Below are 15,872 nucleotides of genomic sequence, written 5' to 3'. Positions count from 1 at the left end.
CACTGACAAACTACAAGGAGTTTTGACAAGAGCAACAGATAATAACCCAAAGGAAATGGAAGCTTCCGGTTAATTTGGGACATGATCCCACTGAGGTGTTCCCCTCCGAGTGACTATCTAGTGCATAGTCTAGATGTGAGTCTCGCCCACATACGGTCTCCAGAGAAGTGTCTACCCTTTCCCTAGAAGAAGTCAGGCTTTGGAACTGGTACATCACAATCCACATCACTGTCCCAGCCACAGATTTTTTCAGGTACCCTAAACTCCCTAGCAGATAGACAGCCTGAGCAGCCAGTTTCTATAGGGAGGAAAGGTCTTATGCCAGTGTCACTCTGTGTGAGTGTTAACATTGACTTTTCTTTGTTTATGCAGACACTGAGTGCTGATAGGAGATGCAGCAGGAACATAGTTGCTCACCTGACATATTTGCTGAACTAATATACTCGAACCAATCATAGAGATATGGGGAAACTGTGTAACCCTGATATCTAATTTGGCCTCTGTGAATACTCTGGATGCTGCTGCTACTCCAAGGGGAAGGGCTCTGAACCAGAAATGTTCCTGGAAACCAAACAAATTTTCTCTTGGATGAATGTCCACGTTTAAAGCAATGAACCGCATCCCTTCCTGTAGAGAGAGGGCTATTGATGCTAGTGTAACCATCCTGATTCTTTACTTTTGATTAATGATGTTGTTTAAAGTCCAGAATGGGTCTTCACCCTCCATATTTTGGGGGGGAGCCTAAGAAATAAGGAGTATCAAACCCTCTCCCTTCATACCGAGTCAGCATTTGTTCTATTTGCTCTTGTAGGAGGAGGGAGTCTATCTCCTGTAGAAGAATCATCACCTCATGAGAGTGGTTCCTGAAAGGAGACCAGCATGCGAGGCAGTGAGGAGGGAAACCCTGTAGATAACACTTGATGGATAATTTCTAAAACCCACCTGTCTGTTGTGATAAGAGTTCCAATTGTGGTTGAAAAGCAAGAGGCATCCCCCAAAGGTAAGGGGGGTAGAGAAGTGTGTGGTAGTAGAGCGGGCTAAAAAATGAGGCTTCTGAGCTCTCTGTTGTTTACATGGGGCCTGGCTAGACATTGATGTCAAAAAGTCTGTTGTGGGGGCAGCCTTGTCTTAATAGACCTGCTTCAAGTGTTTCTTTCTTGGGGCCGGCGTGCAAATTCCTAGGGAGTATAGGGTTGACCTTGAGTCTCTCAACAAGTGTAGAGACTCATTTGATTTCTTGTTGACATTCAGCCTGTGAAAAGGCAGGTCCTACACGGTGTTCTGAATCTTCCTGAAGAGCCCCAAGGAGTGAACCTAAGACTCATCACTACACCCAGGGCCAAGCCTCTGGATCCAGTGTTCGCTGTGTCCACTGCCACTTGAAGGAAATATTTTGCTACTAACATGCCTTCTTCCATGCAGGTCTGAAATTGGGTCCATTCTCGGGGAGAAACATGTCCTTAAAGTTGGCCAGCCTGGAGTAATTGTTAAAATCATGTTCTGCTAACAAGGCCCAATAGTTTTCAGTACAGAACTGTAGGCTCGCAGAAGAAAAGGCCTTTGCCCCCCCCCCCAAAAGTCCAGCCTCTTTGAGGAGATACTGTAGTCTTGCTCACTGCATGGGGTTCTGTCCTGACAGCCACCAAAGTGCCCCTGACCCTCAATTCCTCTCACTCCAATTTATGATAATATAATATCTTTGTGGCAAATGACAGCAACTGCTTACACAAAAAAAGTAACAAAAGGAAAGAATTGTATTTGTAGGTGTTTTTAGTGGGATCATATGACCAGCCAGTTTCCTTCAATTCACCAACACTGTAGACGGCTGGCAGTTCAGGGGCCATTGTTTGAGAATCATTAGGTTAGACCAGGTCTACACTAAAAAGGAACAATTGAATCAAGACATGCAACTTCAGCTACATTAACATAGCTGGAGTCGACATTCCTTGATTCGAGTTTCTCTGCCATCCCACAGCGGAAGGTCAATGGGAGCGAATGCTCTCGTCGGCTTCCCTTACTCCTCACAGAAGCAGGCGTACCGGCTACTGACAGAGAGGCCCTCTGAGTTCAATTTAGTAAGTCATAACTAGACTCACTAAATCGAACTCCAGAATATCCATCGTGGCAGCGTCAAACTTCTATTTAGAGAAGACATAGCTTAAGGATGATATCAGGAGAAGCATGGGCATGTTTGTCTCAAATGAGGGTAATGGGATGGAATAAAGAAAGGGAAAATTTGGTCAGAGACTTTTCCATCCCAAATCCCAAATATCCACTTATCTACAGCTGCCCCGACACTTAACTATCCCTGGCTTCCGCCTTAGGCGCCACCACCCAGTGAACTACCTCCCTAGACATTCTGCAGTATTTTCCCCTCTATCAAATGCCTAGACACAGGACCCTGGTTTTATGAAGCTGCTTATTCATTCTGACTTACCGGCAGGAAGCCTTCTGAGTGGAATAAATGAATTCGCATTTTCCATGTATACAGTAACCATTGAAGCTTTCTGAACAAGGTATGTGATTTCCAATATAAATGTCTTCTCTTTGATCACTGGCATCTTGAAAACATACACAAATAGATTTAGTAAATATACAAAACAAACACAAATATAGCATCCTTCCAAAATCTTCTGTGGTGACAGGACTAAGAATTAAGAAAGCACGGGCTTAGAGCTTAAGTTTCACAGAAGCCTGGGTACCATGCTGTAACTAAGTATTTTTGCACCCAGGACAAAATATGAATTACGTGCCATCTCTCCTTCAAATTAAAAAATATCTCAAGTTTACAAATTTTTATTTATCTTTACTTCAAGAAAAATCAACAAAATTAATTAGTATAGTAATATAATAAACATATATTTAAAAACATATTTTACATAAATAATTTAAAAGAAGTCAATAAATAAAATGTGATTCGTAACAAACAATAATATAAATAAAGGAACATATATATAAATGACAAAATAATTCTAATACTTATTCTAAAGTTACTTTACGTGCCTTTAGCATGGCAAACTCATCAGTTATATCACTGGAATCTCTTATTTGGGATAGTTCATGCTCAATGGAGAGAACTGACAGTCCTGATAACCTGAGAGACTTTAAAAGCCTTTCAGCATGCCTGTTTCATTTCGTGTCAGGCCTTGAGACAGGCTCGTGCAACCTGGGACTTAGGTTAGCATGCATCACACTCTTGCAGCTTTTTTTTTTACTTTTTGTGTCTTTGCACCCCTGATTATAGAATCATAGAATACTAGGACCGGAAGAGACCTCATAAGGTCATCGAGTCCAGTCTCCTGCCCTCATGGCAGGTCCCTGTACTGTCTGTAGACCATCCCTGATAGACATTTATCTAACCTACTGTTAAATATCTCCAGTGATGGAAATTCCACAACCTCCCCAGGCAATTTATTCCAGTGTTTAACCTAAGATGCACCTGGGGCGAGTGCCCCACTTGTCCCGCCCTTGTTATAGCACTGCTTATGTAATTTAGCAGCACACTCAACACCAAGGCTGATAGGAACTTAAATTTCTTACAGGTATTGTCCTATCATAACCCAGGTCCCTGCCATCTCTTTAAATAGCACCCTGCTGGCTTTTGCCACAGCTCAGCCAGCTCTTGTTGAAGCTACGCGCCTGCTTACTTTCACCTCTGTCCAAGGCTGAAAAATTACCCCCTTAATGATCACTAAAACTGCTGTTATTGTGGGCTCCTTAAGTTGGAGAACCTTCTGGACAAAGAATCAACATGTTGTAAAGGAGGGGCTGAAGTTCTGTCCTGGGGTCTAGGAAAACAGCTGGTAGCCAGCCAGGCAGAGCACTTAGTTTGGGGAAAGCTGTGTCATCCATCCTTTCCTTCTGGCAGCTCAGAAAGACAGCTAAAGAGTTTTTAAAAATGTGTAACAGCAGCTGTGGGAGTAAGAGGCAAAATAAAGCTTGATAAAGCCCTAATGTGACTTGCTCAGTCACTGCTGTTGAAGGAACCACGATAGGTGTCCTAGAGCAGCGTTTTTCAAATTTGAATTGTGGGACCACCTGGGTAAGTGGCAAGCGGGCCTGTGACACTTTGTTCACTTAACATGTCTGTAGCCATGGGCTCTGCAGCTCCCCTTGGCTGGAAATGGCGACCCATAGCCAACGGGAGCTGCAAGGCTCAGTGGTTACAGACACACTGAATAAACAAAGTGGCGCAGGCCCATCAGTGGCTGGCTTATCCTAGTGGCCCTGCAACCCAAGTTTGAAAAATGCTGTCCCAGAGAAAGATGATGATAGTGAGGAAATGTTCCAAATATTGAAGGAACCTCAAAATACTCTTTTGTGTTTCCACAATATTTCCACAAATTTGTTATTATTAAAACCATATACTATACGCAGATCATTGTCTCTCCCTCTTTGTCCCTGTGCAGTGAAGTGGGTCTGAGCAGAGAAGTTTGTCTCTGGCTCTCATTGTCTCTAAAGTTCAGGGATCTTAGGAAATGAGGTTTTGTTTCAGGCTCATTTCTGGACATAAAGCTGAATCTGTGGCATCATGGTCATTTCCATGGTAACAGATTACAATGTCACAAACAATTATAACTTAGTTGCAGTGAAGCAAATGAGAAACTGGACTCCGAGGGAGACAGCTCTCATAGAAGCACAGATATCTGAAATAATAGTAAAAGGAAGAAAGAAAGTGACTGGACAAGGCAACTGGTGTTCGTATAACTGTTTTCCTTTTTTAGTGTGCTCCAGGATAAACATACACCTGAAATCAGAGATGGAGAGAACAGGAAGCTTGCTGACTATATCATGCCTCAAAAAATGAATAGAAAGCTTATTTGCACATTTAGAAAGAGAAAAAAGTTTAACATTAATATAAGAAACATACAGGGACCTGAAAATCAAAGGAAATGTATAATAAGCATTCTCTTCTTTCTAGAAGGAACACAGTTACTTAAATTAGTTCAATATACAAAATAATTGACAAATAAACAAAGATGGTGAACAAAATTACTATGTTATGCAAAATGCACTTCCCTACAGAATGCAAACTCCTGTAGGCAGGGTCCCTGCCTTCTTGGATGCCTGAAAATTGCTACTTCACACATATAGTGCTATACAAATAATAAGGAACTGCATTATTATTACTCAAGAAAACTGTACCACCTGCCAGCCTAGCTTATAAATGTAAGTATTATCTTAATAACATTGATATTTATAGCATTTCTTATCCAAGGATTTCAAAGGAAGTCGGCATATACTAACTCTTCAGGCTGTAACTTCTTCAGTGCCAGAACGGAATGTGTCTTTTTACACGTCTAACACAATAAGGCATCAATCCGGATTGGTAATAATGAAAGGCAGAAAATAGGAGCATGAAAAGAAAAAAATACCGGTAGTCAGGACCGGATTATTTACAGGGCTTTAGGATCTACAGCCCAGGATCCCGGGCTAATGAAGACTACAACCGCTAAAGTCCCTGAATGCTGAGGCTTTACCTGGCAGAGGGTGAGGGGGGAAGTGGTATTGTCATTCCCTCTGCCTCCTCCTCCTCCCCCCAGCTGGAGCCGTGTGCATTGCCAATAGCCTTGCAGGCTCCACCCACACCTTGTCAATTGGCAGGAAATCATGGACAATGGGAGCAGTGGGGGTGAAGGTGCCTGCAAACACAGGGCCACACAGAGCCACCTGTTCCCCCTAGGAGCTTTGCCAGGTAGGCATCTCAATCCTTCTGCCCCCCTCCTGCACTCCCACCCTGCTCCTGCATCCTACCTCCCACGCAGGCTCCCTTCCCTCTCTTGCATCCTACCTCATGCCCAGACCTCATCCCCCCCACCCTCAGCCCATTCCCGAATCCAACCTCCCACCCAGAACCTTGCCTCCCCACTCTATGGTAGCTCCCTCCCACACACTGAACCCCTAATTTCTAGCTCTACCCCAGAGCCTAGGAGGCTCCACTAAATCTATTAGTCCCAGGCCCTCAGAAGAAGAGTTAATCCAGACCTAGTGGTGATGTGAGCAGTTCAGCTATTGAGCTTTCTAGAGAAAAATCTCTGTGAAAGCATCCCCTTTACAATGTTGGTGATTCCAATGCTCATTGCTGCAAACTGTGCCAGGTTAACTAAAAATAATCACAACGAGAGTGATCTGAGCAGGCTATTAAGTACATAAACCCCAAAGGAGCATCTGAAGGCATCAAGATGGACTAGGAGCATGCATCGTTGTCAAAAACCGAACAGTGAGTGACAAAGTCATGACTGGAGTCCACTGTTCAATGGTTTAGACACTAACAGAGCTCTGAAGAAAAGCAAGACAGGTTTACAAAAGAAAACTAAAGGACTACAGTGAACAAGAGATAATGAAAAGAAGAGAGGGCCAAAAAGGACAAAATCTGATAATAAAGAATCTGGAGGCGAGAGAGAGATGAATAGGAACAAAAGAGGAAGAGAGACCAAAAGGACAAAAGAGAAGGTAGAGGGAAGAGGAAAAAAAGCAAAGGAGCAGGCAAGATAGACAAAACCAGGGAATGAAAATGGAGAAAAAGAGAGACATGGGTCAGAAAGAGAATACAGCAGATGCAGAGAGCACTTGTTAAGACGTTAGGATAGGCAGAAGAGGTGGTTGAAAAATATTTAGAGCTCTGGATTAAAAAGAGAGAGACCTACAGGCACAAAAGACAAAATGCTGGAGCTTCTGAGAACAAAGGTGTGAAACCAGAGAGAAGAGCCTGAAAACAAAGACAGAAGAGAACATATGAATAAATTCAAAGTTATAAAAGTCTCCCTTTGTCTAACATCAGCTCCTGGGGGCAGCTACAGGGTTAAGACTCCAAGGACCTTTATATTGACCCCTAGTAAGTTGTATGGAGGCTCTTGGAATACAAAGGTTCCTCTTGAGCACCTCAACCTTTCCCAGCCCATCCAAGGTGGCCTACCCATATTCTTTCACAGACCCCTCCTCCACCTCCTTTCCTGCAATAGAGTGGTTTCTCCTCCCCCTTTCTGTCCCTCTCCTGACTACCACAGCAGCTGTTCACTCAGCCCCACTCCAGAATTACCAGAACCTCTCAGTAGCCATCTCTCTTGTCAGCAGAATCATTCTGAACTTCAGCCTATGATGGGGCTGGGCCTGGCAGTGCCGGGAAGCAGCTAATAGCAAGAGTGTGGGGGTGGAGATTATGAAGTTGTTCCCAGAAGAGATGAGGTGGGGTCAGCTGAACTCAGGGCAGGCAGGCCTCTTGGCTTGGCTCTTTCCCTCAGCAGACTCTGACCAACCCTCCTCCTCAGCACACAGCTTCTTCCCCAAAGCCTGCAAAGTAGCTAGCCCACAAGTGGCATGTACCTCGGCACAGGCCAGTTTTCTGAAGGTATCACCATCTCCACAGAAACATAGGCTTTTGCAAGGAGCCTGAGAAAATCTAACTAGTCTAATGGTACATATAATCTCTCTGTACTTCCCTAAGGATTTGCTAGAGTGCCACCTAGGAAATTATTAGCTAAACTGAGGGAGATGGGGTACAGTATAAGAACTCAAAGCTGGACAAGAACTGGCTAAAAGAGGTAACAGATTGTGCTGAAAGGTGAACTACCATACTGGAGTGAGGTTACTAGTGGAATTCCTCAAGGATCTGTTTGGGGACCTATATTCAATATTTTCATTAGTGATCTTGGCACAAGAAGTAGTAGGCATGTACTAATGAAATTTGCTGATGACACGAAGTTGGGAGGCATTATCCAAACAGAGGAGGACTGGCATATCCTAGAGGAATAATTAGATGACCTTGACTAAAGTAATTGAAATGGAATGAAATGGAATAGTACAAAGTGCAAAATCATGCTCTCAGGGCCAAATAACAAAACTTTCTGTGATGAACTGAGAGGCTAAGCAGTCGTAAGTGACAGAAGGAGAAAAAGCCAGGTGAATTAGCTGATCACAGCCTGACTATGAAACACCATTTTGACATGGCTGTGAAAGAGGGAAATGTGATCTTAAGAAGTATCAGGTGAGATATTTCTAGCAGAGCTAGAGAAGTATTTATGCGATTGTACAAGTCACTGGGGAGACCTTCTCTGGAATGCTGTGTACAGTTCTAGTCAGCCATGTTTGAGAAAGGAGTTCAACCTGGAATAGATGCAGAAAAGGGCTGTTTTGATGATCAAGGAAAATGAGGGCATGTCTTATGAGAGGAGCTGGAAGCTTGTTTAGCTTAGCAAAAAGAAGGCTGAGAAGGAGCATAACTGCTTTCTACACATACCTCTGGCGCTTGGGGATAAACCCTAGAACACGTAAAAGGCAATGTTCCCTCTAATCTTTTACACGTGTGCGGATTTTTTCCAGCCATTTGCAGAATAAATTTTTCTACATGCACTGAGGCATGTGTGAATGTGCACCACTAGTAGAAACAAAATCCTAGCTGTGAGCGCTCAGTTAATCAGCTGGGCGGCATTTGAATCTCTTCTGAGCGGCCACACAAGCACACAGCTAACAGGGAACACTGGTGAACGGCTACTGAAATTAAAGGACAACATTGGCACAAGAACAAATTGTTTTAAACTTAAGATAAATTTTGATAAATGTATGAGTGGCTTATAAAATAAGGTTGCCTGTGATCACAAGGCACTGTATTTGACAATTAAGGTAGTCTCTTCCAGTTCTAATTTCCTACGCCCATCATTTCTTGCTAATTCTTCTCATAAATGTTCCACATGTACTCGCTCACTCACACAATGCTGCACATTCTGTACACAAGCAAAACAGTAATACACATGCTCCCTTGAATTCAGTAACTTTCTAATTAGATTGTAAGCTTTTCTTCTCCCTTTCTTCTTGTCACTGCATGGTGGCATCTAAACTATTTCAAATTTAACATACACAAGGTCCTAACAAACAAAATAACACATGCAGCATCAGCAGATCTGGCCCATCTAATTTACATGGCTAAAAATCTTTTTAACAACATGGCTCATCTACAGTAGTTCAACAGGTGCAACAAGTACAGAATCTGGTGGTTATTCAGAAGTGAACAAGGGAGGTGAGGCAGTGGGGCCTGTGCCACTTTACCAAAGTCCCATTTCTACCATCTTCAGCCAACTAAAGCACTGGGGGAATGCTAAACCTATGCCCTGCTAAATACAGACAAGAGTTTAAAGTATCTTATGAAAACATGCCAGGCACACTCAGAATAGTCATATCTCCTGCTCATCAGAGATGGGGTGACGGTGGTGAAGGAAAGTCACTGTTTGTTTCTTTCCTAGTTGCAAAGCAGATGAGAAAAGTGTCTTGGGAGAATGTAAAATATTAGCAAAATACTAGTACATTACCTTTCACATCTGGCCGATACTGCATTCCATCATCTTTCTTTCCTGCTGAGCTGGTGTCATCTGTTTCTATAAGATAAATACATAAAAATACATCTGTTTAGAAGTGTTTATTTCCAGGCCATTATGCATTATTGCAATGTAAGAAGTTGATTTTTGAGAAAATAATGTAGCTACAGTCATGCTGTCTCACTGATTTTTTTTTCTGTTATATAGTTAGTTAAACAGCACCTACAGAGATTGCACCAGCTTTTCATTCAATTCTGGGTGCTCTTCCAGGTTTTGGTTTTATGTTAAAAAGCCTTTTGTGGAGTGATCCAATGTATTTTACAGACAGCTTCTCTTTTGTCCTTCAGCAGGACAGTTGAATTAGTTCAGACTCTCAAGTTTACTGAATCTAGATGTAAATGTCAGGGAACTGGTGGCAGGACACCCTCAGGTACGGAGGGAAGGCCCTAAACCTCGTAACCACTGGTGCTCATGATTTTTATATGTCAGCACTCCTGTGCCTAAAAAGCACGTAGATAAGTATTTGCAGGGTCTGGGCCCAAGTGTGTTGCCAAGTTAGGCATGCTGGAAAGCCCTATCTAGTCATTCAGGCTGTTGTGAGCAGGGGACTTGGGTGTATTTTAAAGGGATGGAGCTTTTTTAAGGTGTTTCTGCTGTGACTGATTTCATGTACATTTAGACTACTGCTCAGATATATTTTTTAAATACACACATTTTTTCTCAACTTAGATCATAATGATAAAGACATAATCTACATACAACACAGGCAAATTACAAAAATTAAAAAGAACTAAAGGGTATAATTGGGCCCTAACTGCCACCAGATACAGTTCTAATAAAAATTAAAATGAGAACTACCTGAGCAGTGTCCAAGGTGTCTTATGTCAATCTGTTCTTGCCTCAAACACGATGCTTCTCGAACAAAACATGGATTGTTGTAAGAACTTCCATCAGAAGCACATACAGGATTAAAACTGTACCCACTGCAGTCTATATTACATACACACCTGTTAATAAAAACATACAGTTAAACACAGTTAAATAAAGTTGTGTCTTGACAAACACTATTTATACACTGGCACCAGCTCTAACACATGGGAGAAAAATCTGTTGTGCATGGAGACCAAAGAATTTGCTGCACTACCAGATTTTCAAACAAAATGTATACAGTTGTGAATAGAAACTACTGTGCACCCATCAACATTTTGTGAATATTTTTGCAAATTTTTAAGGACAATATTAAGTTTTGATGGGCAGTGTAAATCAGGGAGTGACAGTAAGTCTTTAAATACATTATCACATTGTGTTTTTTCTGCAGAACCTATGCCTCACTGAGCTATCGGGATGGAAAATCTGAAATGATTAGGCAGCCAATTCAAAGAAAAATAATTGGCATATTCTGCATTATTTAAATGAGAAGACCTATGCCAGACTAACCACCAGTGTAGACAGTGCTAGGTTAACAGAATAATTCTTCTGTCGACCTTGCTACTGTCTCTCAGGCTAGGTCTACACTAAGGTATAATTTCAAATTAAGATACTCAACACCAGCTATGTTAATTACGTAGCTGGAGTCAAAGGGTATTTGTTATTACAAATACAGCTGTTATTTTGAAATAACTTTATGAGTGTCGACACAGCCAAACCGCTATTATGAAATTAATTCGAAATAGCGGAGCACTTACTTCGAATTTGGTAAACCTCATTCCACAAGGATTAACGCCAAATTCGAAATAGCTATTTCGAAATAAGTGCTGTGTAGACACTTAAATCGAAATAGGGGGCCTCCAGCCTTCCCAGGGTGACCTTATGGCCACTGCAGCCTCAAGCAAGAACACTCCTCTCTCTCGCCCCTCCCCAGAGCCCTTAAAGGGGTTGACTCTGGCCACAGTGCTTGTGCCAGCTCCAAGCCTGCCAGCCTAGAGCCAGCAGTCACTGCTCCTGACCCAGTAGCCCCAAAACATGAGCCAGCAAGCCACTGGCAGCCAGACCTCCACCGCTCCCCAGGAGCAGTCTGCCAGCTCCCACGAGCCTGCCAGGGCCCGGAGAAGGTCGCCTTTCTGGTCCAGGGTGGAGATCATGACCCTTATTCAGGTTTGGGGGGGATGCCCCCAATGTCCATGATCTCTGCACTAGACAGAGGAACGCGGCCGTCTATAGCAGGATAGCTGCCAGCCTGGCCACCAAAGGCCACATGCGAACCCAGGTGCAGGTTCGCATGAAAATCAAGTTGGTCCAGAGAGACCCCCGCAATCCTGAGCCCTGAGCTTCCCCTCCCCCTTCTTCCCCTTGCTTCCCCCTTCCAGCTCCCTCCTCCCAGGTTTCCCCCTCCCCTCTCCCATCCTCTCTCTTCCCCTCTCCCACCTCCTTTCCCCAGTCTCACCGGAGTTTCATTTCCCCCCCCCCAGGTTTTGTTAAATAAAGAGAGTTTGTGTTCATGAAAATACGTGTATTTTATTTTACATCAGGAAGGGGGGTTAGAGAGGGGTAAGTGGAAGGACGTGAGGGAGGAATGAGGCACAAGCCCCCAGTGGGGCAGACCAGAGAGGCTCTTAGTGCTCCTCAAGGTGGAAGTTCTCCCACAGGGCCTCCTGGATACTGACAGCCCCCTGATGGACCTCCCGGATGGCAGCCTGCAGAAAGTGAAGCCAGGCTCGCAACAACGTGTCCACGAGCAGGGGTGGTCCATGAGCCTAGGCGAGCTAGACAGCTGCCTAGGGCGCCGCTGGCCCGGGCATCCGATGATGATGTCACGGTCATTGACGGCCATTCAAGCAGGGGCGCCGATTGCGCCTCCCAACCTAGGGTGCCAGCTACTGCAGCTGGCCTCAGGCCGCTCCTGTCCACGAGACGCACCAGAGTGCCCAGGGGCAGCTCCGGCTCTATGCTGCAGAGTGATGTGGTGCCCCGAGTGAGGGCAACCAGAGCATGCAAAGACAAAATGCTTTGCTGTCCCTCATCAAGATAGGCAAGCAAGCAGGGAAAGCTGAGAACCGGCAGTCCAGGGGATGTCCCTTTAAGCACAGGCCTCAGATAGCCTCAGGCTGCAGCCACACAAAGTAACTCCTGACCTGATGCCCTGCCGGACCTGGTTTCGGCCAGCCTTAAATGCGATTCAGCGTCCATTCAGTGTGGACACGCTATTTCGAAATGTATTTTGTGTGTAGATGAATTATTTCAAAATAACTTATTTTGAACTAACTATTCGAAGTAGTGTAGACATACCCAAAGTATCTTAAATCAAATTTTGGAGATATCCACACTGAGGGAAGTCATTGGGAGCACACTCTCCCTTCAACTTCCTTTTCTCCTCATAGGAGCGGGACTACCAGCATAGACAGGAGAGCCATTTCAGTTCAAATTAGCGTGTCTTTACTAGATCCGCTAATTAGAACCCCGGAAGATCAACTGCGGCAGCTTCGACTTGTTCTGTAGTGTAGACATGGCCTCAGGGAGGTGGATTAGCTATAGGGAAGGGAGAATGGCTCCTGTCAACATAGGTTGTGTCTGCACTGGAGTGCTATTGCAATGCTGCAACTATATTTCTGTAGCAGTTTAAATGTAGACCTACCCTGAGTAAATGACTCATTAGCACCAACTGGTCAATCAAGTTAGAAACTCTGGGTGAAATACTGGACCTACTGAGGTCAACTGGAATTTTGTCACTGTTAAAGCTAAGTGCCACCAGCTTTCTGACAATACCATAGCCCTGCTAGTACTCTCATCTGAATAATAGGAGTTGACAACAGGCTTGAGGTTTTCCCACCAAAACACCAAACAGCCCCCACCCAAAAAAACAACCCAAACCCTTGGCAGATGAGCAATTGTTGAGTGCTATCCTCAGGAAAGAATGGAGGAAGCCACTCCAGATAAACTCCACATACTCATACAGGAATCACAAAAATGTCAAAAGAACCATGAGTGAAATCCTGGTCTCTCTGAAGTCAAACACTGTTTGCCATTGCAGGTCCGTACACAGAGGTCCGTCACATTCAGTGGCTAGCCATTTGGGCACAAGGACCCAGTAATGAGAAAAAAAAAGCTAATCAAGAGAATCTCCAACACAGCAATGGATCCTTTCTTGAATAATGGGGTTCACTTCTGAGTGAACTGGTCACTTTCACAAAATCTTAGTATTTATTAGAGTATTTATTAGAGTACCTTTTATTTTTTCACGAATCCTGGTCTTCATAAGACTGTTTAGCCAGTTCAAGAGCTTCACTCCTGAACTAGCTGATAATGATCTTTTGCTTTCATGAGGCCCAGGTACTTTATGATACACTTGTGTTTAAGATGACATAGGAGCAGTGCTCTTCAGTTGACTGAGTGTACTCTTCATGAAGAATAGTAACCTTAACACAGAAGCTGTTGCCTTACCAAAGATCTTCATTTCAGCTCAGATGCCACCTGGCTAGCTTATTCTTCATTCACCCATGTTCGCTCCCAATTCTGGGAGGAACCTTACTGGAGATATAAGTCAAAAGGAAATTTTCTTCTTTTCTCCTAAACTGCTCAAATAACTTGCCACATTCTATGTCAGAAATGGAAGTAGCAGACTTTAAAAAAAAATCTCCACTGGTTAACTGCAGTGAATAAGGATCCAATTAGGATAAATAATCTTAATAGAAGTATTTCTTTGTGAATTAGCAACATAATTACATAACCTACATTATCACAATTTTTTTTTACTTCCTACACTTTGTAGTTTTGAAACTATGGGCGCTCAGAGTCATGCAACTCAGATTATTAACTTGATTTTTTTAACTGTGTAGAAATCAGAAACTATGTAATGGATTTACTTAAAAATTTAGGCTTTCCTCAGGTTACATGCTGAAAATTTGGGGCAGATGCATTCTTTTAAAAATACTGAAATCCTACCTTAAATGCAAAATACAACCACGCCTTAACTGGTCTTGAAGTGGCTCTGCCATAATATCATAGGTGTATCAGTGAGTCCTGGGATTATGTGGCTTACAACATGCTATCTAAAAGTACCTGGTTGTAACATAGCTCTGTAAGAGCTTTGGCTCAGTGAAGTTTTTCAGAGTTGATTTGAAATAATTTTTTAAAACTTTTAAACTTTGACAGACACTGATCATCCAGTAACCTGGAGGCCCATCATCTACAGAAATTTATCCATTTGCTTGAGTCCACAGATGATCCATTCATTCAAGAACAAGCCTTAGTCACTCTGAGCAACAGTGCTGCCTTCTCTGTAAATCAAATAAGTCATGTTCTAAAGAAAGCAATTTATTTCAAAGTGATCCAGTATAGAAAAAGAGACAATATTTTGCAGAGGAGTAAATCTGGGAGTGAGAGCCAGAAACTCCAATGTTCGAATCCTAAGTTAGTGACTATCATGCAGAACCTAAAAGGTATGTAGGTGTCCAATTCCCACGGATTTAAAAGGGTGTTCGGTATCTAAATAACTGTGAGGATCGGGACCAACACGACCTTGTTTAAGTTGTTTAATCTCTCTGCCTTAATTTCACCATCATTACAATGGATATAATAACTACTGGGCTGTTATGAGTATAACTAATGTTGGAATCAGAGCTTCATATTTTCAAAGTGTTATTACATATGTGCATTATCACTAACAATTTTATAATGCAAACTGAAGAGTTTGACCTGAGAGCTGCTGAAGATCACAACTGCCATTTTCTGGCCTTAAATTTGTGAAGTCTAACCCCTCTGTTATGAGGATATTCCTTTGACTGGGAATTCAATATGGCAAATTTCTTTGGAAAATGCATGTTTTCCAGTACCCACAAAGGGTTATTTCAAGCTTCCACACTTTTGTTGCTGAGGTGTTCCCCGTAATTGTAAAAATAGTATCTCAATTATTCTGTCTTCTAATGAGAAACTAAATTACCATTTCTTATTAAAAATCTTTATTCCCTCCTCCCACATACCCACTAAGGCTACTAGGATGCCATGAGGTCCTGAGATATTTTTCATAAGGAGAATTAAAAGTGTTGTTGAGTTTATTTTTGGGAACGAGGAGGTAGGGTTTTGGCAGGCGGAGTAATATATTTTAAAAGATCATTTTAAGGTTGTAAATGTAAGGAAAAGAAGCTATATTTTAGAAACCGCTAACCATAATATTCAATCCCGATTCTGCAAACCTCTATGCTGAAATCTTACTGAATCCAAAGGGGAATTTTGACTGAGGGCATCAAAGACTGGGCAAGCTGTCCATTTAAAATTAATGTGTACTCACTATCGCTTGTCTGAAGCACGTTGGGCATATTTCACTAACCAATTCTGACCGCAATAGAGAGACTTTGCTCTTTTCAGATATTAGGCATATTCTAGCCTCAAATGTTTAAGCAGGGCACCCACTGATTTCAATGGGAATATCCAAACCAAAATATGACCTGTTGATTGCTTTTTCTTATACTAAAAAATATCAATATATAAACAAAAGGGGTTTTTTGTTTAAATAAATAAATAAAAAATATCAAATAATTGTTTAAATTGGATTAAGCAAAACATAACTGATACCTCTTGCCCATTCTAGAAGTGAGCAAAACTTTCTTAATTAAGAGAATTTTACAAGAT

General features: G+C 42.6%; 1 protein-coding gene across 1 annotated transcript in view; it reads right to left on the bottom strand.

The window, feature by feature from the left end:
- Positions 1-15,872, bottom strand: part of TMEFF1 (transmembrane protein with EGF like and two follistatin like domains 1) — a 213,825-nt gene that overhangs the window by 9,181 nt on the left and 188,772 nt on the right. The window contains exons 6-8 of the mRNA XM_075921539.2: positions 10,167-10,315; positions 9,303-9,368; positions 2,438-2,561 (exon numbers count right to left, since the gene is read on the bottom strand). Of these exons, the coding sequence (XP_075777654.1) occupies positions 2,438-2,561; positions 9,303-9,368; positions 10,167-10,315 (339 nt within the window). The remainder of the gene's footprint in view (positions 1-2,437; positions 2,562-9,302; positions 9,369-10,166; positions 10,316-15,872) is intronic.

The sequence above is a fragment of the Pelodiscus sinensis genome, chromosome 2 (genome assembly GCF_052426305.1).
Source record: "Pelodiscus sinensis isolate ZL-2025 chromosome 2, ASM5242630v1, whole genome shotgun sequence".
Taxonomy (NCBI): domain Eukaryota; kingdom Metazoa; phylum Chordata; order Testudines; family Trionychidae; genus Pelodiscus; species Pelodiscus sinensis.
Note: the sequence above shows the minus strand (reverse complement) of the source record. Positions and strands in the feature narration are given on the sequence as shown.